Source organism: Sus scrofa, chromosome 5 (genome assembly GCF_054392235.1).
Source record: "Sus scrofa isolate SSC_HxYL_T2T_F1_AM1 chromosome 5, Sscrofa_HxYL_maternal_Yorkshire_Landrace_v2.0, whole genome shotgun sequence".
NCBI classification, from domain to species: Eukaryota; Metazoa; Chordata; class Mammalia; order Artiodactyla; family Suidae; genus Sus; species Sus scrofa.
The window spans coordinates 9,705,820-9,730,281 of NC_139387.1; the positions used below are offsets into that span (position 1 = coordinate 9,705,820).

A 24,462-nucleotide genomic window follows, 5' to 3' on the forward strand; every position below is an offset into this window, starting at 1 on the left:
TTTGTTGAGTATTAACTCCCTTCCAGGGCTTGTTGTCAGGGCCTGTTAGGAACCCCCTGTTACCGGGGAGGTTAAGTAACTTGCCCGAGGTGCCGAGCTGCTCAGTGGGGAGGCTGGGATTTGAATGCAGCTCGGCTCCAGAGCTGCACGGTGTGGTGTGTGCTCGGGCCTTCGGCCTCACCCAGGTGGCGAGAATTAAATGACACCGGCACAGGCAGTGCTTCGCTTAGGGCCGACTCTCCAGGAAGAGCGCAGTGAGCAGTGAGTGTTTCCTGGTGCAATGATTCTGCTTGACCTTTACCCCCTTTTGGAGGGAGGGGCGTGCCCAAGGCTCGAGACCGGGCCAGGGATTGAATCTGCACTGCAGCAGATCCAGCCGCCGCAGTGACAATGCCGAATCCTGAACCCACTGCGCCGCCACCGGGGACCCCCTTTATTCCCTTAGTAGATGGTTCTTTGTAGGCTTTTTGCCCTTCCTTTTATCCGGGGCTAATCCTCCCTCCACTCAGAGGCCAGGATATGGCTAGTGTCTTTCATGTGGCCACTCCCCGCAGGGTGCCCACACTCCCCGGCTCTGTCCTCAGGGTCTGACCCACTCCTTTGGCAGGTGACATCCTCGCACAGAGGCATAGGGTGACCTCCAGCCGATTGTCACCCAGCTTTGGTGGCACTGCCTTAGGATGGTGTGCTTTCTGGGAACCCAGGAAATAAGACATCTCCTTCTGTCATCCAAACTGGGGACAGTTTCCATAGCAGACCCTGTGACTATGAAGCAATTTCCACCCAAACATATGTAGCTGTTTCTAAGTCTTTCTCTTTTTTTTTTGGCCACACCGGCAGCATATGTAGATCTGAGCTGCATCTACCGCCTACACCGCAGCTCACGGCAGTGCTGAATCCTTAACCCACTGAGCGAGGCCGGGGATCAAACTCACATCCTCACAGAGACAACGTCGAGTCCTTAACCTGCTGAGCCACAATGGGAACTCCTGTTCCCAAGTCTTGCCGTTCATACTCATTTCTGAGGGGCTTTCTGCGTTCTCTCAGGGCCTCTTGTGCAGCAGCGTAGCAGCCCCCAAGGTTTTAGACAAGTGTTAGAGTGCCCCTGCCATCGATGGAGTGTGACACGATCTTGGTCCCCTTGTGGCACCCGGGAGAGAGGGGACACTGGTTTTGTTTGTGGAGCTGAAGTGACCCACGCCAAGCTCTCTGAGTCTCAAAAAGTTGACTCCATCCTTGACAGAGTGCAGACCCCCTGGTGGCAAAGGGCAGTGTCACCCAGCCCCTGTGGTCACATCAGCCATCTTCTTTGATCACGACACCCCCATACTGCAGAGGAGGAAACTGAGTCTCTGCCGGGGAAGCTGGGTCGGGGGGCGGGGGGTGGGGGGAAGGGGCAGGACAGTCCTGGTCCCCTGGGCGCAGTGGTAGCTCTGTGACTTCCCATCGCCCCTTCTTCCCACCCACTCAGTGCCGTTTCTCTTTCTTTCCCCTCCTTTTCAGGTCCCTCCAGGCCCAGAATCCAGGGAGCAGCGCCGGTGGGGACCGTCTGGGCGCCTGTGCAGGAGGCCGCTGCGCGTGGGGAGGCGGGCATGGGAGACGGAGCCCGGCTGACCAGAGACCCCGTTTTCTTCCAGCCTGAGGGGGAAGGCGGCGGGGCCTCCCCGCTGGCCCCACGGAGGATGCAGTTCTTCGGCCGCCTGGTCAATACCCTCAGCAGCGTCACTACCCTGTTCTCCAACCCGTTCCGGGTGAAGGAGGTGGCCGTGGTGGACTACGTCTCAAGCGCCCGGGTCCGGGAGGAAGGGCAGCTGATTCTGTTACAGAATGTTTCCAGTCGCACATGGGACTGCATCCTGGTCAACCCCAGGAACCCCCAGAGTGGATTCCGGTGGGTGATGGTGGGTCCCGCGCCCCGGCCCTTTGATTCCTCCCAGCCCCCCCGCCTGGGGGTCCCTTGGCCAAGAGCACCTTCTTCCGGGTCCACATCTCAGGGGCCTGGGGAGCGGGCGGGGGAGCCCTGCCCTTAGAACAGAGGGAGGGGCTTCCTGGACTCCGCACCTTCTGGCCCATCAGGGCCCTGGCAGCAGGGGCTGGGGGTGGAAGACTGGTTCCTGCGCGACGCATGCGGAGGGAGGAGGGGAGGAAGGATGGGGAAGCCGAGAAGGTCAAGGCCCAGGGATCATCTGAAGCCCTGGGTCTCTAAGGCCTGACGGTCCTGGTCGGGGCTGGTTGGCTGGGGTCTGACCGGGGTTAGGAGGAGTCGACTGCGTGGCTCAGGGCGCGCTGGGCCCCCCGGGGGCTAGAGGAAAGGGTGGGATCCCAGGACAGGGCCGAGGGAACTGAGGAGCTGCAGGGCTGGTTGGGGAAAGGGAAGAGGAGTGGCCAAGGACCTGAAACGCGGGTCCAGAGGAGCTCGGCGACTGGCATGGAGCCGGCTAGTGCTGATGGCCCTTCCTCACTGGCTCGCCCATCTGGCTGTCCTGTCACCCAACTGCTCAACATGCTTCGAGCACCGCCAGTGTCTCCAGAGTCCCGGGCTCTGGGCCAGGCCCAGCGGGCTCAGCGAGATGACAAAACATGCGGTGGGCCTTTCAGGAATGTGCAGTCTGTGGGGGTGGCTGCAGGCAGCCCGGGACTTGCCATAACGTGGGTGGGGGTGGGGAGTGAAGAGGGGCAGCACCGGAGCGGACAGTGGCGACACGAGGAGGTGATCGCTTCCTGGGGGGCTGCCCTGGAAGAAGTAGGATTGTGTTCCGTAGACTCATTTGGACAAGGGCCTTCCAGACCTGCAGAGGCATAGGGGAGGGAACCGCGGGCAGATGGCCTGGCTGATGCTGGGTGCACCCAGGGCTTTGGTGACAGGTGGGGCTGGAGGGGACTCCCGGGGATCCCTCTGACTGAGGTGGCCTGGCGGGAGGAGGCTCGGGATGTGGCAAGCTGGAGGTTAGGTTCCAGCCACCGAGATGAGAGTGAGGCAGGATGTCAGTGTCCTGGCCCATCGGGTGAGAATTCAGGACCAGGCTCCACAGTGGGTGACTGGACTGAGAACGTGGCTCAGGGGCCAGTATAGACGCCAGTTTTCACACAGCAGGACTAGTCTAGACTCTGGGTACAGATGGGCCTGAGCTGATGCCCTCTGGCTGGCCCTGGAGCTTCAGAGTTCCTTCCCAGGCCTGAATGCACTCGCGGGAGGGCCACCGAGCCTCTCGTTGGAGGTGCCCGGCCCTGGTGGCTCCACCACCCTCCAAGTGCGACTCATCCCGAGTCCTGTCAGGATGCTCTGTCTGTCTTCTTGAGCCCCACTGAGGGCAGACTTCTGCCACCAGGGCGTTAAACCCTTTGCCAACAGTTTATTAACTGCACTTCTGCTGTTACCACCCCAGATCGCGTGGCATGTTATGGTTTACGGTCTTTTCACGTGTGGTACATTCACACATCCTCTGACAGCTCATTATACGAGATAAGCAAGGAAGGCAGTACCCATTTTATGGGTGAGAAAACTGAGGCTTGGGATGGGAAACGATTCATCCAGGGTTGCACAGGAAGCAGTGGAGAAGCAGAATAATCAGTGTCTTCTGGTTCCTAATGCATTTCTCTTTCTGTGCTGCTCTGTTGTTTCCATGTATTTAGACGGGACAGGGAGCATCGTTGGGTGGGGGTTCAAGCTAAGCCCAAGTCGCTCTACTTGGAACTCCTGACATCCCTCCTTTGGCTCCAGAGGCTGCTTCTTCTCTCTAACTTGCTCCCATCCAAGCATTTCTGTTTCAGCAAATGGCGTCACCATCCATCTGTGTGGCTGCATAGTCCAGATACCCTAGAGGGACCTTTCATTCCTTGAGCTCACTCACCCCTAGATCCAGGTCATTTTTGAGTTCTCTTGGGTTCTCCTCCCGAGCACATCTTGAATTTGCTTCTCTGGGATCAATTAGGCTTAGGTTCAACTTGAATGATAGAAAGCCCTGCATAAGACTTGCTAAGCAGGATAAAATTTTAGTTTCCTTTTAAGTGATAGCCAAGGCAGTTGGGGCTGGTGTGGCAGTGCCTCCTCAGGGACCCAGGCTCCTTTTGTCTTGTTGCTCTGCCATGTATGGTCTCCATTCTCTAGGTCACATGGTCCCAGATGGCCACGCCAGATCCAGCCATCACAGCCACCTTTCCAGCCAGCAGAAAGGCGGAAGGGCGGGGTGAAGAAGGGCTCTGTCTTTCCCTTTAGGGACTCTTCTCAGAAGCTAGATACATGCCTTCCACCTAGATCCTACTGGCCTGGGCTTGGTTCCATAACCACAGCTAACTGCAAGGGAGGCTGGGAAGTGTGCCTGTATTCCAGCCGGGTGTCAGTCCACCTAGCTGCCAGCTCTCTAGAGGCCGTGGTCCTTGCACACGGGGACTCCTGCCGCACCCCACCTCCCAGCCCATTGCTCTGCCTGCTGTCTTGTTCTCCTCCTATCCTCTTCCAGACTGCATCAGAATGGTCTTTCCAGAGGGCAGGTCTGACCGCATAGTCCCCTGTTGGACTCCTCAAGGGCTCCCTGTTTCCTTAGCACGGCAGGTGCATAGCATGGCTCCACAGGGCCAGGGTGGGGCTTCCCTCTGCCTCTGGCCTCAGCTCTCGCCACCCTGTGCTCCTGGCCTTGGCCTGGACTCTCACCCCGGCCCAGAACACTGTCTTCTTCTTTGCCTGCCTCACTTCCATTCGGCCTCCCCTGCCCTTCAGGCTAGAGGGTGTGCTTCTGCTGTGTGTCCCCAGGCACCCCGGCCCTGTGCTTGGTAGAGGGCCTCCCTGGGAGACTACAGATCCCGTGAGGGCAGGGCTGGGGCTTGTCCTGTTCTCCCTGGAGTGATTCCCCAGCACCAGCTTGCCTGGCACATGTCGGGGGTGAGATGAATGTGATGCATTTACCGAGGGCCACTGTGTGCCAGGCTGTCTGCCATCATTGTCGTCGTCGTTGTCCTTGGTCGATTGTCATTGTCATTATCCTGTCGAGGCTAAGAGACTTTTGGATTCAGGGGGTTGAGGGAGTGAGCTGGGAAGCAGGGGTAGAGGTTAGAGGGTGGGATGCTGGAGCTGAAGATTTTTTAAAATAGCATTTTAACATTTTTTTTTTAAAGCATTCATAACATTTTTAAAAGTGATGTAGAGTTGATTGACAATGTGTTAATTTCTGCTGTAAGACCAAGGTGATTCAGGTATACATATGTATACATTCTTTTCTCTTTTTTTTTTTTTTTTTTTTTTGTCTTTTTGGGGCCACACTCGCAGCATATGGAAGTTCCCAGGTTAGGTGTCAAATCGGAGCTACAGCTGCCGGCCTCCACCAGAGCCACAGCCACGGAGGATCTAAGCCGTGTCTGTGACCTACACCAGAGCGCACAGCAACCCCGGATCCTCAACCCACTGAGTGAGGCCAGGAATCGAACCTGCAACCTCGTGATTCCTAGTCAGATTCGTTTCTGCTGCGCCACGACGGGAACTCCCCATACATTCCTTTTTATGTTCTTGTCCATTACGGTTCACGGTAGGGCACTGAGTAGAGTTCTCTGTGCTGTGCAGCGGGGCCTTGCTCTTGCTCCCCGCCATGTGTAACAGCTTACACCTGCTCACCCCGACTTCCCAACGAGCTGAGGTTCTGAAGAGCCGCAGACGTGGTGCTTCCAAGGCCTGAGGTGTAACTGGGAGTGAGGGCTGCGGCAGGGGTCAGGGGGCACTTTGCTCTTTGTGGCATGAAGGCTGCGTGGCACTCGACGTCCGCTTCAGGGGGCCGAGGTTCCTCTTAAGTCTCCTGCTTTACTCGCCTGGAGGGCTTGGAACTGTCCCCAGAGTACTTAGGCGTGTCGGAGGCGGAGGTCAGGCCCTCCTCCCCGCCTCCAGGTAGAGGGGTACCTGTCGTTCTGTCGCCCCTGAGCGTCAGGATGGAGGAGGGGATCGGGGTCTTCTGAAGCCTCAGGTTTTCTTCCCTCGGGACTGGGAGGCCCCCAGCACCCCCGTGGGTGGAGAATTGGATGCCGGCCAACACCAGCCACAGTGAGAGCATCTCTGCGTTGTCCGTGTCTGTGAGCCGCCGGTCTGTGTTAGAACATCCGGGCCACAGTCCCCGGAGGCGGGGCTGTTATCCATCCCCTTGACGATGAGGAGACACAGGTTCAGAGAATGTAAGTAACTTTCCCAAGGTCACACCGCTGCTCCACAGCAGAGCTATGGCCCAGGGGCCCGACTCCTCTGGGGTGAGCCCCACGCCCGTCACTTGTGGCACCGCTGGGTAGCGTCCGTCCTCTTCCTGGGAGGAATTAATCATTTCCTGCTGGCATTTGCTGGTGGCATATGATATTTGATGAGCCCGGCCAGGCCCTCGCTGGTATCTCAAGCAGAAGCAGGGCTGCACTTCCCAGGAATCCTGGGAGGGGTGAGCAAAGTGTGTGTGACATGCGACCTTTGCTTCTCAAAGAGAGACGGGCTTTTGAGGCCCTCTGCGCTGGGGCGTTGCCCGGACACCCGGGGTTTGCGGGTTCACTGTTTATCCAGCCCACAGCCCCCTTTAGCAAGGGCAGGTCTCTGCTCTCCAGGGGCTCAGGCGGTAGCCAGAAACGGTGGCTCAGGACCCAGCATGCTGTGCGGAAGGTGTTGTAATGGGCTCGTGTCAGACCCTGGACAAACCTCACCCCTTTCCACTTTTTCTTTGCCCTTTTCTCCCTGCCGCTAAGAGTGCGCCTCCCACCCTCCTTGGCCAAACTCACGGGTCCCCGCTGTGTGAGCCTGTCCCCACCCCCACCTTCTCCCTCAGTCCTGTCCTGGGCCGCTCCTGCCTTGGATTGCCACGCGTCTGTGCATCTCTCTCCCCCACCAGGCCGCAGAGCTTCCAGAAGGTCAGGGCCTGGGTTTGCATCATTCCTCCTAATACCCAGCTTGTGCCCAGCGCTTGGCAGGGGCATGGGACATTTTTGTTGAATAGATGGATGAATCCACTGAAGACACAAATGTGATTGATGGGAGGGTGGGGAAAGCTCCTCTGGGGTAGCTGGGTTAGAGATGGACCTTAAAGGGTGAGGAAGATTTCAGGTGGAGAAGGCCTGTGAGAGAGGGGACACAGCAAAGGCGGGGAGAGGCGGGAGGAACCCCCTCAGAGGACCAGCCGAGACAGGCTTGTGCTCAGCTTTCAAACTAGAGACTAGAAACCCCTCCAGCCTGATGGCTCTTGGCCATTTTTCAGTCCAGAACCTCCTTGCAAGTCCTAAGGGACCCTCTCCTCCCCCTAAACGCATCTCCACACATTGGCCTGTCATCTCCTGAGGTTCACCCCCACCCACCCACCGCCTCTGGGTCCCCCACTGAGGCTTATGCACAGGCAGGGGTTTCCCATGCGGCTGCCGGGGCCTTGAGTCTGCGGGCTCAGTTGTGGAAGAGAGAGGAGACACAGCCCCAGGTGTCCTCCAGATCCTTCCCTTTTCTCTGAATCTGTCTTTCACTTCCGTGTTCTAACCCGGATCTGGCTCTGCTTCCCCTGCAGGCCTCTCCAGAGTTGTCTCCCCCGTCTCCCTCCCACGGGCCCCGAGGGTGCGAGGTCCTCCTTGCTCCTCATCCTAGGTGGCCACGCACTCTCCCTCCTGGCAGCAGGCACCTGCTGCCCTGGGGCCACCCCACATCCTCAAAGACACCCACCCTGGCTCAGGGCTCCTCTCGCCATTGCCGCTCCTGCCTTGACTCTGGTGACTGGTGCCTCTCCTCGCACCCTGGGCTCTTGGTGCCTGACCTCTCCTGGTCCACACGGCCATTGCCTGGACCCAGTCACCGCCAGTAACAGCAGCTCTTCCATAAACACAAATTTCAAGCACCGCACTTTCCGATCTCTGCCTTCTGTCTTTCCAGCTCCTTCTCTGTGGTCCTGTGAGTGCCAGGTTCCCCACCTCTGGATGGTGGCCTCTTCACAGGCCTCATCCCTCTCCTGGCTTTCCCTTCTCACGCAGCTTAAATTCCATTGTCATCACAGCCCGCACACTCTCTGCTTGTGTGTCTGTCTCTCTCTTCATCAGCTTTGCTTGCAAAACCCCAGCCCTAGTCAATCCCCGTTCTCCACCGTGGCTGGAGGAATAGCCTTCGTGACCACTGCCCCTACCTGCTCAGCACAGCGCGGCCGGGCTGCGAAGGGAGCCTGTGCGTTCGGCAAGCCTACATTTCTCTGGAAGCCTTGCCTGGCCCTCTCTCCTCCACCTAAGGCCCCACCTCTCCGTGCTCACTCTCAGCTGACAGCCTGACTTCTGTCTTCCTGAGAAAGCAGAAACCACTGCAAGAGATGAGAACTCCCGAGAGCTCCCTCCACCCTGTCCCCCGCACCTGCATCCGGGGCCTTCCCTGCTGCCCCCAGAGATGCAGCAGCCCTGCATCCAGCCCAAGCCCTTCCCCCTCAGGGTCCTCATCCACACCTCAGGACATCATTTCGGCAACTCTTGCCCCTCTCTCCTACATAATCCCCCCTTTACTGGGTATTTTCCATCATTATACAAACATGCTTTCAAAAAAAATCTCTCAACTCCACTGTCCCCTTAGACACTGCCTGTTTTCAGCGGTCTTTAATTCCTCTCCTCCTATTTTTTATTTTTAAATTTTTTATTCCTGGTTGAAGTACAGTTGATTTACAGTGTTAGTTTCAGGTACATGACCCAGTGATTCAATGATTTATAGATTATACTCCATGTAAAGTTCTTATAAAACAATGGCTCTATTTTGCCATTTGTTGTGTAATATGTTTTTATTCCCTCTATATTTTATTTTATTTGTTTATTTTATTTATTTTGGCGACGCCTCTGGCATGCCAGAGTTCCCGGGCCAGGGATTGAACCCAAGCCACAGTAATAACAATGCCAGATCCTTACCCCGCTAGGCCACCAGGGAATTCCTTATCTATTTTATACATAGTATTTGCATCTCGTAGTTCTAAACCCCACTGATAACCACTAGTTTGTTCTCTATATCTCTATATCTGTATCTGTTTTGTTACGTATATCGTTTGTTTTGTGTTTTAGATTCAGCATGTAAGTGATGATATTGAATATTTGTCTTTCTATGTCTGACTTTTCTCCCTAAGCACAGTCCCTCTCTAGGTCCATCTTCATTGTTGCAAATGTCAGAATTTCATTCTTTTTTATGGCTGAGTAACATTCCACTGTGTGTGCATATTACAGTGTGTGTAGTTGTGTGTTATTATGGCTTTTTTTTTTTTTTTTTTTTTTGTCTTTTGTCCTTTTTGGCCCACACCCGCAGCATATGGAGGTTCCCAGGCTAGGGGGTCTAATCAGAGCTACAGCTGCCGGCGTCCACCACAGCTCACAGCAACGCCGGATCCTTAACCTACTGAGCGAGGCCAGGGATCAAACCCTCAACCTCATGGTTTCTGGTCAGATTCATTTCCGCTGCACCACAACAGGAACTCCTATTATGGCCTTAATTTGTGTTTGCCTGACGACATATGCAGGGGAGCCCCTCTGATACAGACTGACCGTTCGGCAGTCCTCTCGGATGACCTACCTGCTCAGGTGTTTTGAACATTTCAAACATAAAGTTCTTTTCCTCGCAGAGTTTTGGCAGGTGTATTTTGTGTATCCATATTCTAAATACACACCTTTGCTGATTATGTGTGTTGTGGTTGCCACTCTCTGGTTTGCCTTTTTACTTTCCTGATGGTGTCTGTTGATAAACAAGAGTTCTCAGCCTTTCGGAAGTCAAGCTCACTCATCTTCTTTATGACGCGTTCTGTGTACTATTTAAGAACTTCCTTCTCTACTGTGAGGTCATCAGGATAGTCTCCTGTATTATCTTCTAGAAACTTTATTGCTCTGCCTTTGAGAACTAGATTGATAATCTACCTGGAGGGTTATTTTCGTTGTGCTTGGCCATGCCTCCAACATGTGGCAGTTCCTGGGTCAGAGAGCAAACCTGAGCCACAGCAGTGACAGCACCAGGTCCTTTAACCACTAGACCGCCAGGGAGCTCCTGGAGATTTTTTTTGTTTTCTTTTTTTCTTTTTAATGTGCAGTGTGAAATAGGACTCAAGTTTCTTCTTCTTGTTTTGGTCAGAGATTCAGTTTTCCTGGGCCTTTTTTATCACAAACTGCTCTCTTCCACTGCTCTAGAAGCCATGTCGATCGTAAAGCAGGTGTTCTTCCATGAAGGGACTGGTTTCTAGTCACTGCTCTATTTTTCCTTTTTTGCACCAATACAATGCTGTCTTTCTTTTTTGGCTGCGCTGGCAGCATGTGGAGTTCCTGGGCTGGGGATTGAATCCGAGCCACAGCTGTGAACCCATACCTCTGCAGTGACCTGAGCCACTGCAGTCGATTCTTAACCCACTGCACCATGGCAGGAACTCCTAATATCCTTTATCCTTTTTGAATATTCCTAGATTAAATCAAATATTTGTTTATGATTTTTAGCATCTATGTTTATGAGAAATATTGTCCTATAATTTTCTTTTCTTTTTTTCTTTTTTTTCTTTTTGGTCTTTTTAGGGCTGCACCCATGGCATATGGAGGTTCCCAGGCTAGGGGCTGAATTGGAGCTGTAGCCACTGGCGCCCACGCCACAGCTACAGCAACACAAGATCTGAGCCGCATCTGCGACCCACACCACAGCTCATGGCAACGCTGGATCCTTAACCCACTGAGCGAGGCCAGGGATCAAACCTGCGTCCTCATGGATACGAGTCAGATTCGTTTCCGCTGAAGCCATGATGGGAACTCCAGATTTTCTTTTTTTAAAAAAAATATTCTCATCAGGTTTTGCTGTCCGCTTTAGCTGGCTTCGGAAAAGGAGCTGAGAAGTAATCTTCCTATTTTCTGGAAATTGTTTAAGATTGATATTATTTCAGATGGCCATCTGAGCTGGGGGCTCTCTCTGTGGGAAGCTTTAAAAATATGTATTCCGGGAGTTCCCGTCGTGGCGCAGTGGTTAACGAATCCGACTAGGAACCATGAGGTTGCGGGTTCGGTCCCTGCCCTTGCTCAGTGGGTTACCGATCCGGCGTTGCCGTGAGCTGTGGTGTAGGTCGCAGACGCGGCTCGGATCCTGCGTTGCTGTGGCTCTGGCGTAGGCCAGTGGCTACAGCTCCGATTCAACCCCTAGCCTGGGAACCTCCATGTGCCACGGGAGCGGCCCAAGAACCAAGAGATAGCAACAATAACAACAACAAAAAGGACAAAAGACAAAAAATAAAAAAAAAAAAAATGTATTCCGTATCTTTAACAGGTGTAGCACCACCAGATTTTCTCCTTCTTGTGTTCATGTTGGTATGTTGTGTTTTCAAGGAATTCGTCCACTTTTATGTTGTCAAATTCATTGGCGTAGGTGTGCCCCCCTTGGTGCAGTGGGTGAAGGATCCAGCATTGTCTCTGAGGCAGTGCAGGTTTGATCCCCAGCCTGGCCCAGTGGGTTGAGGATCTGGCATTGCTGCAGCTGTAGCGTTGGTCACAGCTGTGGCTCAGACTTGATCCCTGGCCCAGGAACTTCCATATGCCACGGGCGTGGCCGAAAAATAAAAATAAAAATTAAAAATTCATTGACATAAAGTTGTTCATAATGTCCTCTTTTTTTTCTATTTAATATTTGAAAGATCAGAAAAGGTGGTACTTTGTGTTTTCTCTCCTCCCGATTCAGTTTTGTTAGGGGTTTATTGATTTTTTTAAAGTCTTCATAGAACCACCTTCTGGCTTTGTTTAAGCCGGATGCCGCTGTACCTAAGCTAATGCCCTTTGCCCTGTCTGTTCTCTTTTATGAGTGTTTTAGTAGTTGCCATAAAGATTACAATATGCACCCTTGACGTATTAAAGTCTATCTTAAATACCACTTCCCTGACAGTGCAGTTCCATTTAGCCATCTCATCAGTTTTTCGTGATGTATTTTAATGAAGTATATGTAAACATGTCTATCTATATAGCCCCCAAACATTATTCTTATTCTTATAAACAGTCAATTTAGATTTGCCCATATGTGAGAGTTCCAGTCATGGCTCAGCAGTAATGAATCCAACTAGCATCCATGAGGATGCAGGTTCGATCCCTGGCCTTTCTCAGTGGGTTAGGGATTCCGCGTTGCCGTGAGCTGTGGTGTAGGTCTCAGACTCGGCTAGCTCAAGTTGCTGTGGCTGTGGGGTAGGCTGGCAGCTGCAGCTCCGATTCCACCCCTAGCCTGGGAACTCTCATAGGCCACAGGTTCGGCCCTAAAAAGAAAAAAACTAAATAAAACCAACAATGATTTGCCCACAAGGTTACTCTTTCCATTGTTCTTAATTGTTCTTTATTCTTTCCTGCATCATCTTGTTTCCACCTGAGATAGTTTTCTTTCTGCTTCATTCTTAGTGCAGTTCTGCTGACAGTGAATTCTCTGTTTCCTTTTCATTCTTTTCTTCACAGCTGCGCCTCTGGTATACAGAAGTTCTCAGGCCCGGGATTGAATTTGAGCTGCAGCTGCCACCTGTGCCATAGCTGCGGCAATGCCAGATCCTTTAACCCACTGCAGTGGGCCGGGGATTGAACCTGCACTTCCACAGTGACCCAAGCCACTGCCGTCAGATTCTTAACCCACTGTGCCATAGTGGGAACTCCTGAATTCTCTGTTTTTGTATCTCTGAAAATGACTATGCTTTACATTGATTGATTGATTGATTGATTGATTGATTGTCTTTTTAGGACCTCACCTGCAGCGTATGGAAGTTCCCAGGCTAGGGGTAGAATTGGAGCTGCAGCTGTCGGCCTACACCACAGCCACAGTCCTGTGGGATTCAAGCCATATCAGTGACCTAACCCACAGCTCATGGCAACGCCAATCCTTAACCCACTGGGCGAGGCCAGGGATTGAACCCGCATCGTCATGGTTACCAGTTGGATTCATTTCTGCTGAGGCATGATGGGAACTCCCCAATATGTTGAATTCTTAATTTGAATTAGTATAGTTTCCAGTTCTACAATGTCCAATGAACTCTTGTAAAATCTATTTTATTATTTATTTTCTTGAACAAATCAATCAGATTTTTTAAAATTCCAATTTAATAACTCTGATATCTGGGTTGCCTGAGGTTTCTGTTTCTATAGTCTGTTTTTTCCTCCTGGACCTCTTTGGTCATTTGGTCCTAGTTTAGGCATGCCCGGTAATTTTTTTTCTTTTTTTTTTTTGTCTTTTTCTAGGGCTGCTTCCCGCAGCATATGGAGGTTCCCAGGCTAGGGGTCGAATCAGAGCTGTAGCCACTGGCCTACGCCAGAGCCACAGCAATGCAGGATCCGAGCCGCGTCTGCGACCTACACCACAGCTCATGACAATGCCGGATCCTTAACCCACTGAGCAAGGCCAGGGATCGAACCCACAACTAGTCAGATTCGTTAACCACTGCGCCATGACGGGAATGCCCGGTTTTACTTTTTAATCACACAGCATGTAGTCTTATGAGTCTGACTTTTTTTTTTTTTTGAGGTCTGTACCCACAGCATATGGAAGTTCCCAGGCTAGGGGTCAAATTGGAGCTGCAGCCGCCAGCCTACACCACAGCCACAGCAACTCGGGATCCAAGCCACATCTGAGACTTACACCATAGCTCATGGCAATACCGAATCCCTAACCCACTGAGTGAGGCCAGGGATCGAGCCTGCAACCTCATGGTTACTAGTCAGGTTCTTTCCCACTGAGCCACTGCAATGGGAACTCCTAAATCTGACGTTTTTTCACTTAGCATAATGCTTTTGCAATTCATGATTGAATGTTTTCTTTCTTTTCTTCTTTATCATTTTTAGGGCTGCACCTATAGTTGCACCCAAGTTCCCAGGTTAGGGGTCGAATCAGAGATGTCGCTGCCAGCCATAGCCACAGCAACGCAGGATCCTTAACCCACGGAGCAAGGCCGGGGGTCGAACCTGCGTCCTCATGGATACTAGTCAGATTGTTTTCCACTGAGCCATGATGGGAACTCCTAATTGAATGTTTTCTATTTTTCTACCTCTATTAGCTTGGGAATTTGTACTCTGCTATTATCTCTTAGTGATAGTTTTTGGGAGGTAGTTTTCCATGGGTCTCTTATGTTTCTGTACATCTTACGAGCAGAGGCACTGATCACCTTTGTTCTCTGCAGTCTTTACAAGGATGTTTATATCATGAACAGCTTTGGAAGATAGAGGTAGGGACTCTGTCTGGAGCAGAGGGTAAGTTTGCTTTGCTCTTGTATAATAAAGATACTGTTTTCTCCCAGAGCGAGGCTTAGACCAATTTGCTCATTGATAATTGTAACAGATTCAAGTTCCCCACATTCAGGGTTTCTGTCTTCTAATGTAACATGAGTAGGTGTCACCTGACCTTCTTCATGTCACCCTGTGGGAACTGGATCCCTGGGAATTGGCGCAAATGCTGATACTCTGGCTACTGCTCTTGCCGTGAGTAATAAATTGCCCTTTGTCCTTGATCCAGGAATCTTGTGTCTTCTGCCAGCGTCCATGAAACTGTGGCAGGCTTACTGGTTAGTTTGCAAGTAGGGTAAAATCTGAAACCCTTCATAGCTCTTACTAGAACCCTAGAGATTGTAACACACATCCTTGGCCTTGGTAAACTATAATGGTTACTTTGGCCTCTTTCAGAACAATAAAAGGGTCTTAGAATCCTTTAACTGCATTTCTCCCCTCCAGACGTCTATGCCATGTGTTGTTTTGCTAATTAATATTTCAATTTAAAACCCAACAAGACATTATACTGTCAGTGTTTGTTATTACTCTTCTTCCTCTTCCTCTTCCTCCTCCTCCTCCTCCTCCTCTTCTTCTTCTTCTGTCTTTTTGCCTTTTCTAGGGCCGCACCCGCAGCATATGGAGGTTCCCAGGCTAGGGGTTGAATCGGAGCTGTAGCCGCCGGCCTACACCACAGCCACAGCCACGCGGGATCCGAGCCGTGTCTGCAACCTACACCACAGCTCACGGCAACACCAGATCCTTCACCCACTGAGCAAGGCCAGGGACCGAACCCACAACCTCATGGTTCCTAGTCGGATTTGTTTCCACTGCACCACTACGGGAACTCCTGTTTATTATTTTAAACATTTTATTATGGTTGATGTAGAATGTTCTGTCAATTTCTGCTGTACAGCAAAGTGACTAGTCGCACATATACATACAGTCTTTTTCCCACATTATCGTCCATCATGTTCCATCACAGGTGACTGGGTAGAATTCCTTGTGCTCTGCAGCAGGACCTCATTGCTTATCTACTCCGCATGCAGCAGTTTGCAGCTACTGACCCCAAACCCTCAGTCCATCCCAGTCCCTCCCCCTCCCCCTTGTGACTGATCTCCGTGTCCATGAGTTTGCTTCTTTTCTGTAGGTAGGTGCATTTGTGCCATATATTAAATATTAGTGATTGTCTGTTTATTTAGATTCACTCACATATTTACCATCTTTTTGTTGCCTTTTTTTTTTTCCGTGTATCTTTGACCGTCTCTCTAGGATCAAGTTTCTTCTACTTAAAGAAAATTCTTTTAAATTTCCTTTTTTGGGGGTCTGCTAATGACACAGTCAGTCTCTCTTTCTCTTTCTGTTTTAACTGGTGAAATATTTTAATTTCAACCTCATACTTGAAGTGTTGTTTGTGTGTTTGTTTTCTGGTTGTAGAATTCTTATTGGCATCTTTTCCTTATCTTTTCTTTTCTTTTGGCTGCACCCATGACATGCAGAAGTTCCAGGGCAAGGGGTAAAACCCAAGCCACAGCAGTGACAATGTGGGGTCCTTAGCCACCAGGCCCCTAGGGAATTCTGGCATTTATTTTCTGTTAGCTTTTTAGGATGTCATTTCATTGTCTCTGGCTTCTGTTATCGAGGGTGCGTTGAACTTCATTGTTGAGTCTAATGGTTGCCCTTTGAGGGTAACTTTTTTCCCTTTGCTGTTTTTAATATTTTCTCTTCACATTTCATCTTCAGCAGTTGTAGCATGGCACATGTCAGTTGTTGCTACGTTATCATATGTTGACCAGTGTGTTTCATTCTCAGTCTTTGCTATGCAACAAACTACCCCAAAACTTAAAACTATATCAATTATTTGGCCCTCCAGTCTGCAGTTTGAGCAGAGCTCAGTGGGAACGGCTTAGTTTAGTTCTACATAACGTTAGCTGGGGTGCCTTGACTGCAGGATCCACTTCTAAGATGACTCACAACTGGCAAGTTGGTGCTGGCCATTGACTGGGGGGGTCCATCCAGTGCTAAGAGTCCAGGGCCAAGAGTCATCTCATCGGTGTTTTAGCTTCCCTACGGTATGATGGCTGGGTCCCAAGACATAGAAGGTTCTAGTCTCTTAAAAGCCTTGGTCCAGAAACTAGGGTGGCATCACTTCTGCCGCATTCTCTTAGTAAAGCAGTTACAAAGCCAGATTAAAGGGTAAAGAGACATAAGTTCCCACTGCTCAGTGGGAAGAGTATAAGTGTGATTTTTGATGGGGAGGAGGTAGAGGAGGACTTACGGGATATTTTAAATTAATGGAACAATGTTTTCCATCTATTTGGGTGAGTTCTCACTCATTAACTCTTCAGTTATGGCCTCTGTCCAATTCTGTTTCTGTTGTTTTTGTAGCTCCACTTATACGCATGTTAGATCTTTTCATTACATAGTCTGTCTTTTATCTAGTTTCCTGCACTTTGCAAGCTTTTGTCTCTCCATGCTCTATTCTGTTTACTCTTTTATGACCTATCTTTTCACCAATTTTCTACTCAGCATCGTTCAGTCTGTTAACACACCTAGTCATTGAGCTCTTAATTTTGGCAATTATACTTTTTAATTCTGAAATTTCCACTTGGTTCTTTTTTTATAGTTTAATATGATTTACCACAATCGTAAATCTTCTATTTTTATCCTCTTGAATACTGCCAGTTATTTTTGAAGTCTGTGTTAGGTAACTTCCGTATTTGCAGCCCTCCACTTACAGATCTGTTTCTATTGTATATTGTTTCTGTTGGTTTTCTTTCATGTTTTCTTATCTTCTCATGTACCTGGTGAGTTTTGATTACATGCTGGATCATCAGTTTGCAACAATGCTTGTGGAAATATATGTGATTATATATATATGTATGTGTGTGTGTGTATATATACATACATATATATATATATATATTTTTTTTTTTTTTTTAAGAAAGGAAAGGACATCTTTGCAAATAAAAAGACAGCACCAACTCCATTTAGGTCTATGTATGTCTTTGCATGAAGCAGAGGAGCGTCCAGCTGGAGGGAGTCAGTGCACAGCTGCAAGCAGGCAGTGACCTGATTGTGGGGATCCAGGTCATCTGATTCCATAAAGTATATGGGCTGAGTCCTTCTTGGCTCATTTCTGTGTTTTCCTCCTCTGCCCTCACTCCTCAGACTCTTCCAGCTGGAGACGGAGGCCGATGCCCTGGTGAACTTCCAGCAGTATTCCTCCCAGTTGCCGCCCTTCTACGAGAGCTCCAACCACATCCTGCACGTCGAGGTCCTGCAGCAGCTGACCGACCTCATCCGCAACCACCCCAGCTGGTCGGTGGCCCACCTGGCAGTGGAGTTGGGGATCCGAGAGTGCTTCCATCACAGTCGCATCATCAGGTGGGCGGGAGACCTGGCCAGGTGCGGCAGGAGGACGGGACCTTTGTGTGTGTGGATGAGGAGTCTCAGTCCTGCCTCAGTTCCCCTCCGTAAAGTCCAGAAAGTTGCCCAGAGTACTTGACTTAAACAGGGGCAGCATTGCCTCTGGCTTCGAGCCTAGGAATGCTGACCAAAGTCAGAAGGAGCAGCCCGTGATAGCCATTTTATACCCATCATGAACTTGAATCCTCCCAACACGCTCATGAAGTGTGGTCATCCCGGTGAGAGGTCATGTGACCTGTGCAAGGTCCCCCAGCTGGAGCGGGCTGAAGAGGCTTCCGATCGCCATGTCTCCTTCTGAAGGGCTGATTGCCGTCTTGGAAGCTAGAACACTTACTTTTGTGCGTCCGTTCAGCCAACGCATCCAGCTCTCCATCTTGCCTTGCTTGTGGGTGTCTTGCCCGCATCTCTGGTTCTCCACCTCAGACACCTTGCTTCAGCTCCCAGGCCCAAAGCTCAGAAATCTTCACTGCTCCTTACAGTTTACCAGCATGTTCTTGGACATCGCTGGGCTTTTTGTTTGTCTGTTTGTTTTTTGCTTTTTAGGGCCGCTCCTGTAGCATATGGTAGTTCCCAGGCTAGGGGTCAAATCGAAGCTACAGCTGCTGGCCTACACCATGGCCACAGCAACACCAGATCCCAGTCCCATTTGCAGCCTACACCACAGCTCATGGCAACACCAGATGCTTAACCCACTGAGCGGGGCCAGGAACTGAACCCGAGTCCTCATGGACACTAGTTGGGGTCATCACTGCTGAGCCACAGAGGGAACTCCAACATCGTGGTTTTTATCTCACAACAGTTCTGTCCACTTCCTACAGCAGGTATTATTATTATCATTATCATTATTTTGTAGATAAAGATATTGAAGCCTAGAAAGGTCAAGTGAATTGCTAAGATGGGTGAGATTTCTGCCTTCGGCGATTCTTTCTCTGCCACCCCACTGCCCACTGCGAGCTGGTGGGGCTCGAGGGCACATCCGTCACACCGGTGTGCAAACCGAACTGAAAACTGATGCAACTCACATCACATACAAAGAAATTGTGACTCAGACCTGAGTTGGAACCAGCCGGCTGGAGCAGGGTGCAGAGGCTCTCGGGCTGGTCACCGACCTCCCTGCCTTTGCACTTGACATTCTCAGTGCCCCGCCCGCCCACCTCATGCCATGCCCCTCCCTCCCTGCCCCCCCACAGCTGCGCCAACAGCACGGAGAATGAAGAGGGCTGCACCCCCCTGCACCTGGCCTGCCGCAAGGGCGACGGCGAGATCCTGGTGGAGCTGGTGCAGTACTGCCACGCCCAGATGGACGTCACCGACAACAACGGAGAGACGCCCTTCCATTATGCTGTCCAGAGTGACAATTCCCAGGTGCTGCAGGTGAGCAGGGGTGGGGGCAGGGCCACAGGTGCTGGCCACACCTTACCGTGCCCAGCAGCTGTCTTTGGGCTCTTGGGCTCAAATGTTATTCCAGGCCTCTCGCTGGCCCCACCTTGATCCTCAAGGCCTGAGCTCCTTCCAGCCCGCTCCTCCCTCCCCAGGCTTGTCAAGGAGACACATCCTTGGCTGCCTTGCTCTGACAACCCTGGGAAAACTCTCCAACCCAGCAAACTAAGCTCAAGCCTCAGGCCCATGAATCCGCTTAATTCAGCTTTTCCAGAGCACCCACTGTAGGCCAGACCCCTGGGTCGAGTGAATTCATTTCAGCCCCTGCCTGCAGGTACTTGGGGTCCAGCAGGACCTGAGTTAAACCTTTTATAGGAACTCCAAACAAACAAAACTCCTTCTGGCTCCTACAGGCATTTGTGCCAGAGACAGTCCTGCTAAATTTTTGATTAGCTGGGCAGAAAATTTTGTAAAAATCTGTGGGCAAGTCGATCAAGGGATGTCATGAAAAGGCTACCTTATAGATCAGACAGAAAAGACAGAAGACTGAACAGACATTTTATTGCTCGTTCTAAAAGATTCTTCTGCCTTGGCATCAGGATGGAACTACCTTATTCCAGAAAATGTGGGTTCCTATTTTGTGATTAGTGCTCTCAAGGAAGGGAATTCTACCCCCACCATTGAACTTACTGAGACCCCCCTGTGTGCCCAGTGCCACATAAAACCTGCCTGGAGGAGTTCCTGTTGTGGCTCATTTGGTTAAGAACCCAGCTGGCATCCATGAGGATGCGGGTTTGATCCCTGGATCTGGCGTGGCTGCAAGGTGCAGCATAAGTTGCAGATGTGGCTTGGATCCTGTGTGGCTGTGGCTATGGCATAGGCTGGCAGCTGCAGCTCCAGTTCAACCTCTAGCCTGAGAACTTCCCTATGCCGCAGGTATGGCCCTTAAAAAAAAACCCAAAAGCACAAACCTGCCTCGATGCAGAGGGCGGGCACACACCCTTATCAATAGCTGTCCTTACTGCCTGACCTCATACTCAGTGTGGGCGGGGCCGTTATCCTCCTCTCCTCCCCGCAGAAACTGAGGTTCAGTGAAGTTAAGACATGTGCCAGGGGAGGGCCAGAGAGCTGTGGGCAATGGGGCCGGCCCTTGAATGGGGCCTGGATGCCAGCACCTCGGCTTCCCTGCTGTGTCCTCAGCCTGCCAGCAGACCCAGCCCCATCACACCAGTACAGAGGGGTCATGATTAACCTCAAGGAGACAGCTTTCAGCCACAACCTAGGAAGTAAAAGCCTCATGGCTGTTTTATTAATAGTGGTAAGGTTTTTTGTTTGTTTGTTTTCAATTTTGGCTACACCTGGGGCATGAGGAAGTTCCCGGGCCAAGGATCAAACCTATGCCACAGCAGTGACAATGGCAGGTTCTTAACCCACTGAGCCACCAGGGAACTCATGTTTTGTGTTTTTAATTAAAGAAATAACACCCACGTGTAGCAAAACAAAATTCAGGCAGGACAGAAAGGTGTGCAATTAAAAGCAAGTCTGAGTTTCCTGGTGGCTCAGCAGGCCACGGGTCTGGCATTGTCACTGCTGTGGCTTGAGTTTGATCCCTGGCCCAGTAACCTCAGCATGCTGCAGGAGCAACCAAAAACAATCAGGTCTCACTCCCACCCAGGCCCCCAAGCCCCACCCTAGATACAATCTCCTTTTAAGTTTCCTGATGGAGAAATGTTTCACACACGCCCGTCCTGTCAGACCAACACCCCGGCCCACACTGGCATGGTTGGCTTCTTGCCCCCCACAAAGCCTCCTTTCCCGGTTGCCCTTCTTGAAGTTCTTCCCAGTGTTCTCGTGGAGTCCAGCTTCCCTTCCCCTGAGGCCCCAGAGGGGGACTGCCCAGTGGTGGCTCTGGGGGGAGGGGCTGTCCGGGGGCCTGGCAGTGCCCGGCTCGGACCCACCTTGCGGTCTCGCCGTCAGCTCCTAGGGAAGAACGCCTCGGCTGGCCTGAACCAGGTGAATCACCAAGGCCTGACCCCGCTGCACCTGGCCTGCCAGCTGGGGAAGCAGGAGATGGTCCGCGTGCTGCTGCTGTGCAATGCTCGGTGCAACATCATGGGGCCCAACGGCTACCCCATCCACACGGCCATGAAGTTCTCCCAGAAGGGGTAAGACCCTGCCCGGCCCCACGCCGTCCGCCGGGCCTCCCACTCAGCGCGGCTGGTTCTCCCACTGAGGCGAGCAGGGGCCCCCACAGGCTCATGAGATGCACGTCGGCTCCTGGTTGCCCAGGGCTGGCCTGGCGCAAAAGAAGTGTCTGATAGACTTGTTGGGGGTGTGACTCTCAGTTCACGAACTTCATCGTGCAAAGTCTAGAACTTTGAAAGTTGCTCTGTTAGGCACCTCAGTTTCTGACCATCAACCCTCCACCAAACTGGAGAAGAACAGCCTTAAACTCCCCTGGGGCTCCCCTTTCTCCACGTCCATGGGTGATGTCCCCAAGGCTTGGAGGCGCCCACCCGTCCTGGATCCTCTTCCATCTAAGCCCACCGGTCTGATCTGAACGGCCCTGTCACAGCTGCGGTGCTGTGTGGCTTCTGTGCCCAACTCAGAGCCCAGGAAGGTTGGTGAGGCGGCCCCGGGCCCCATCTGCCTCATGTGTCCATCCTTGCTGACTGGTGGCACTGCTGGGACGCAGGTGCCAGTTCCATGTCTCAGGGGAGCTCTGGACGACTTGTTACTTTCTTTCTTTTTTTTTTTTTTTTTTTTTTTTTGTCTTTTTGCCTTTTCTAGGGCCGCTCCCGAGGCATATGGAGGTTCCCAGGCTAAGGGTCGAATAGGAGCTGTAGCCGCCAGCCTACACCAGAGCCACAGCAACTTGGGATCCGAGTCGCGTCTGCAACCTACACCACAGCTCAGGGCAACGTCGGATCCTTAGCCCACTGAGCAAGGCCAGAGATCAAACCCGCAACCTCGTGGTTCCTAGTCGGATTCGTCAACCAGCGCGCCTTGACAGGAACTCCTGGACGACTCATTTCTTCCTTTCTCCCCAGCCCTGGGAAACCATAGTCTCAGAAAACTTCTTCTCTGTGTGTGTGTGTGTGTGTGTGTGTGCGCGCGCGCGTGCGCTCGCTTGTGCGCTGGCGCATGTTAGATGCAGGAGGATGGGGTAAAGGGATGACGATCTCAAACTATGACGCGCAGATTCTGTATCGAGAATGAACAAATGAGTGGAGGTGTCAGGTGGTCCTTACATGGATGGATGAGGGAGAGCCCAGCACAGGAGACGCAGGGGCACCCAGTACCCTCCAGAGCTGTGTGCTAGACGGGCCGCCGTCAGGTCGGGGCGTGGGGGCAGGCACGCTCCCCCCTCTGTGTTTTCCTCTCCTTGAGGTCCGCACCACCTTGCTGACCCCTAGAGGTCATGGCTGTCCCTCCAAGCTGAACAAACCCTCCTTTCTTTCCTTGACCCTGCCATGCGCAGCCAAGACAAACTAGAACTTTTTTTTTTTTTTGTCTCTTTAGGGCCATACCCACAGCATATGGAAGTTCCCAGGCTAGGGGTCAAGTCAGAGCTACAGCTCCCAGCCAACACCACAGCCACAGCAAGGCCACATCCGAGCCGCATCTGCGACTTATGCCACAGCTTGTGGCAACACTGGACTCTTCACCCACGGAGCAAGGCCAGGGATCGAACCCACATCCTCGTGGATAATAGTCAGGTTCTTAACCTGCTGAGCCACAGTGGGCACTCCCCAAGTAGAGCTTCCAGAAAGGTTTGCCCAGATGGTTGGAGACCATCCCAGTGCTCCCACCCCCGTCACCTGGTTACCAAGTTGCCCGTTGCCACCTGAATGGACTCTCGTGACGGCGATGCTCTCCCACCCCCAAGGGCTGGCGCCGTGGCCCCATTCCAGCTTGGCTCCAGGCTCTTGGTCCAGGTTACTTCCAAGACCCGGCTATTACCCAGGTCGCTCCCTCCTCAGACACCCGCAGCCACGTCCAGGCCTCCGTGTGCATCACTGCACGTAAGACACACGAGTCATCTCTTGCCTTGGGTGTGCCCTGCTGCTGCACAGAGCCATGCTCCTCTCAGGCCCCCGAGGGGGGGACATCCCTCTGCCACCACGTGGCAGGCCACGCAGCCACAAGTGCTAGGGTAACTGGTCCCATCCCCACCCCAATCTGGGGGTCCCTCTGCTGTGGGCGCCAACTCAGCCAACCTTCAGTGAGAGCTGGGCTGGGCTCGGGACTCCAGTTTCACTTTAAGGTTCACGAGTGTCATAGAACATATCAAAGCTCCCTTCCTTTGTCAGGCAGAATAATACTCCTTTGTATATGCCACATCCTGCTCCTGCATTCATCTGCCAGTGGACACTTAACTTGTTTCCACTGTGGTGTGAGGCTGCAGTCGGCACTGGCATAGAGATGTCTGTGGGAGCTCGTACTTTCAGTGCCTTTGGGTATCAATCTAGGAGGGAAAAGCAGCCACGCTCTTAACTAACTGCCCTGCCTACTGCCTCCTTCAGGACGAAGTCACTGCTCGAAACACCTGCAGTTTGGGGGCAGGGAGGATGGGGGATGGCTGTGTGCCAGGCACCGGACCAGGTGCTGAAGTATCTTTTATCTTTTAACCCTCCTTTGTTCCTTGCCCCGTCCTGTTGGGACCACCCCCATGTTGCAGACAGGCCCTGCCCCTTTCCAGGGGTCACCTCAAGCCTGTCTGACTCTACAGACAGCGCCCATGAGAGTGACCATTGCTGCCTGAAGTCATCAGGGAAGGCTTCCTGGAAGAGGGGGCTTGAGATGTGCCCTGATGGGCTCAGGATACTGTGGATGTGCCACCGGTATGCATGCTGGTTGGTTTTGTTGCACATGTGTTTGCAAGAACTCTCGCTCGCCAGTAGATGAAGCCTTGAGTCCTGGCCTCTTCCGGGGTCAGGGGGTCCCCACGGGCCTTCCCCACTCCCATGTGGCCTCTCCTTCGCCAGGTGCGCCGAGATGATTGTCAGCATGGACAGCAGCCAGATTCACAGCAAAGACCCTCGCTACGGAGCCAGCCCCCTCCACTGGGCCAAGAACGCAGAGGTAGGCAGGGTCTGAGGGACCCTGGGTGGGTGGGCAGGGGGCGGGCCCCAGAGCCCTTCCCTCCTCCGCTGTCTGTGCGGAGGCTCCTGAGAGCACTCTGACGGTGGCACTTGGGGTCGATCTGGTGCTCGGCCCCCAGGCAGATGGGCCCAGGGAGAGAGGACACCCTGGCATCACATGGTGATGCTGTGCCCTCTGCTGTTTCCTCAGGTGTGAGTCGGGGGTGGCCTTTGCCTTTGGTGGTGTCATGAAGTCAGTGAAGCCATGCAGGAGAAAATTCTTTTTTTTTTTTAATTTTTTAAGATTAAAGTATAGTTAATGAACAATGTTGTGCTAATTTTTCTGTACAGCATATCGACCCAGTCTTACATATACACTTTT

General features: G+C 52.0%; 1 protein-coding gene across 30 annotated transcripts in view; it reads left to right on the forward strand.

Moving 5' to 3' along the window:
- Positions 1–24,462, forward strand: part of PLA2G6 (phospholipase A2 group VI) — a 92,770-nt gene that overhangs the window by 37,257 nt on the left and 31,051 nt on the right. For 13 of the 30 annotated variants that reach the window (XR_014803060.1, XR_014803059.1, XR_014803056.1 and 10 more), the window contains 5 exons: positions 1,638–1,891; positions 17,359–17,574; positions 18,807–18,990; positions 20,974–21,161; positions 23,985–24,081. Coding sequence is in view for 21 of the 30 variants with exons in the window: in XM_084955345.1 (XP_084811471.1) it covers positions 1,638–1,891; positions 17,359–17,574; positions 18,807–18,990; positions 20,974–21,161; positions 23,985–24,081 (939 nt within the window). In the remaining 9 variants the exon portion in view is untranslated. Of the gene's footprint in view, positions 1–1,503; positions 1,892–17,358; positions 17,575–18,806; positions 18,991–20,973; positions 21,162–23,984; positions 24,082–24,462 lie in introns of all 30 variants that reach the window. The other 17 variants (XR_014803055.1, XR_014803054.1, XR_014803062.1 and 14 more) reach the window with 2 other exon arrangements.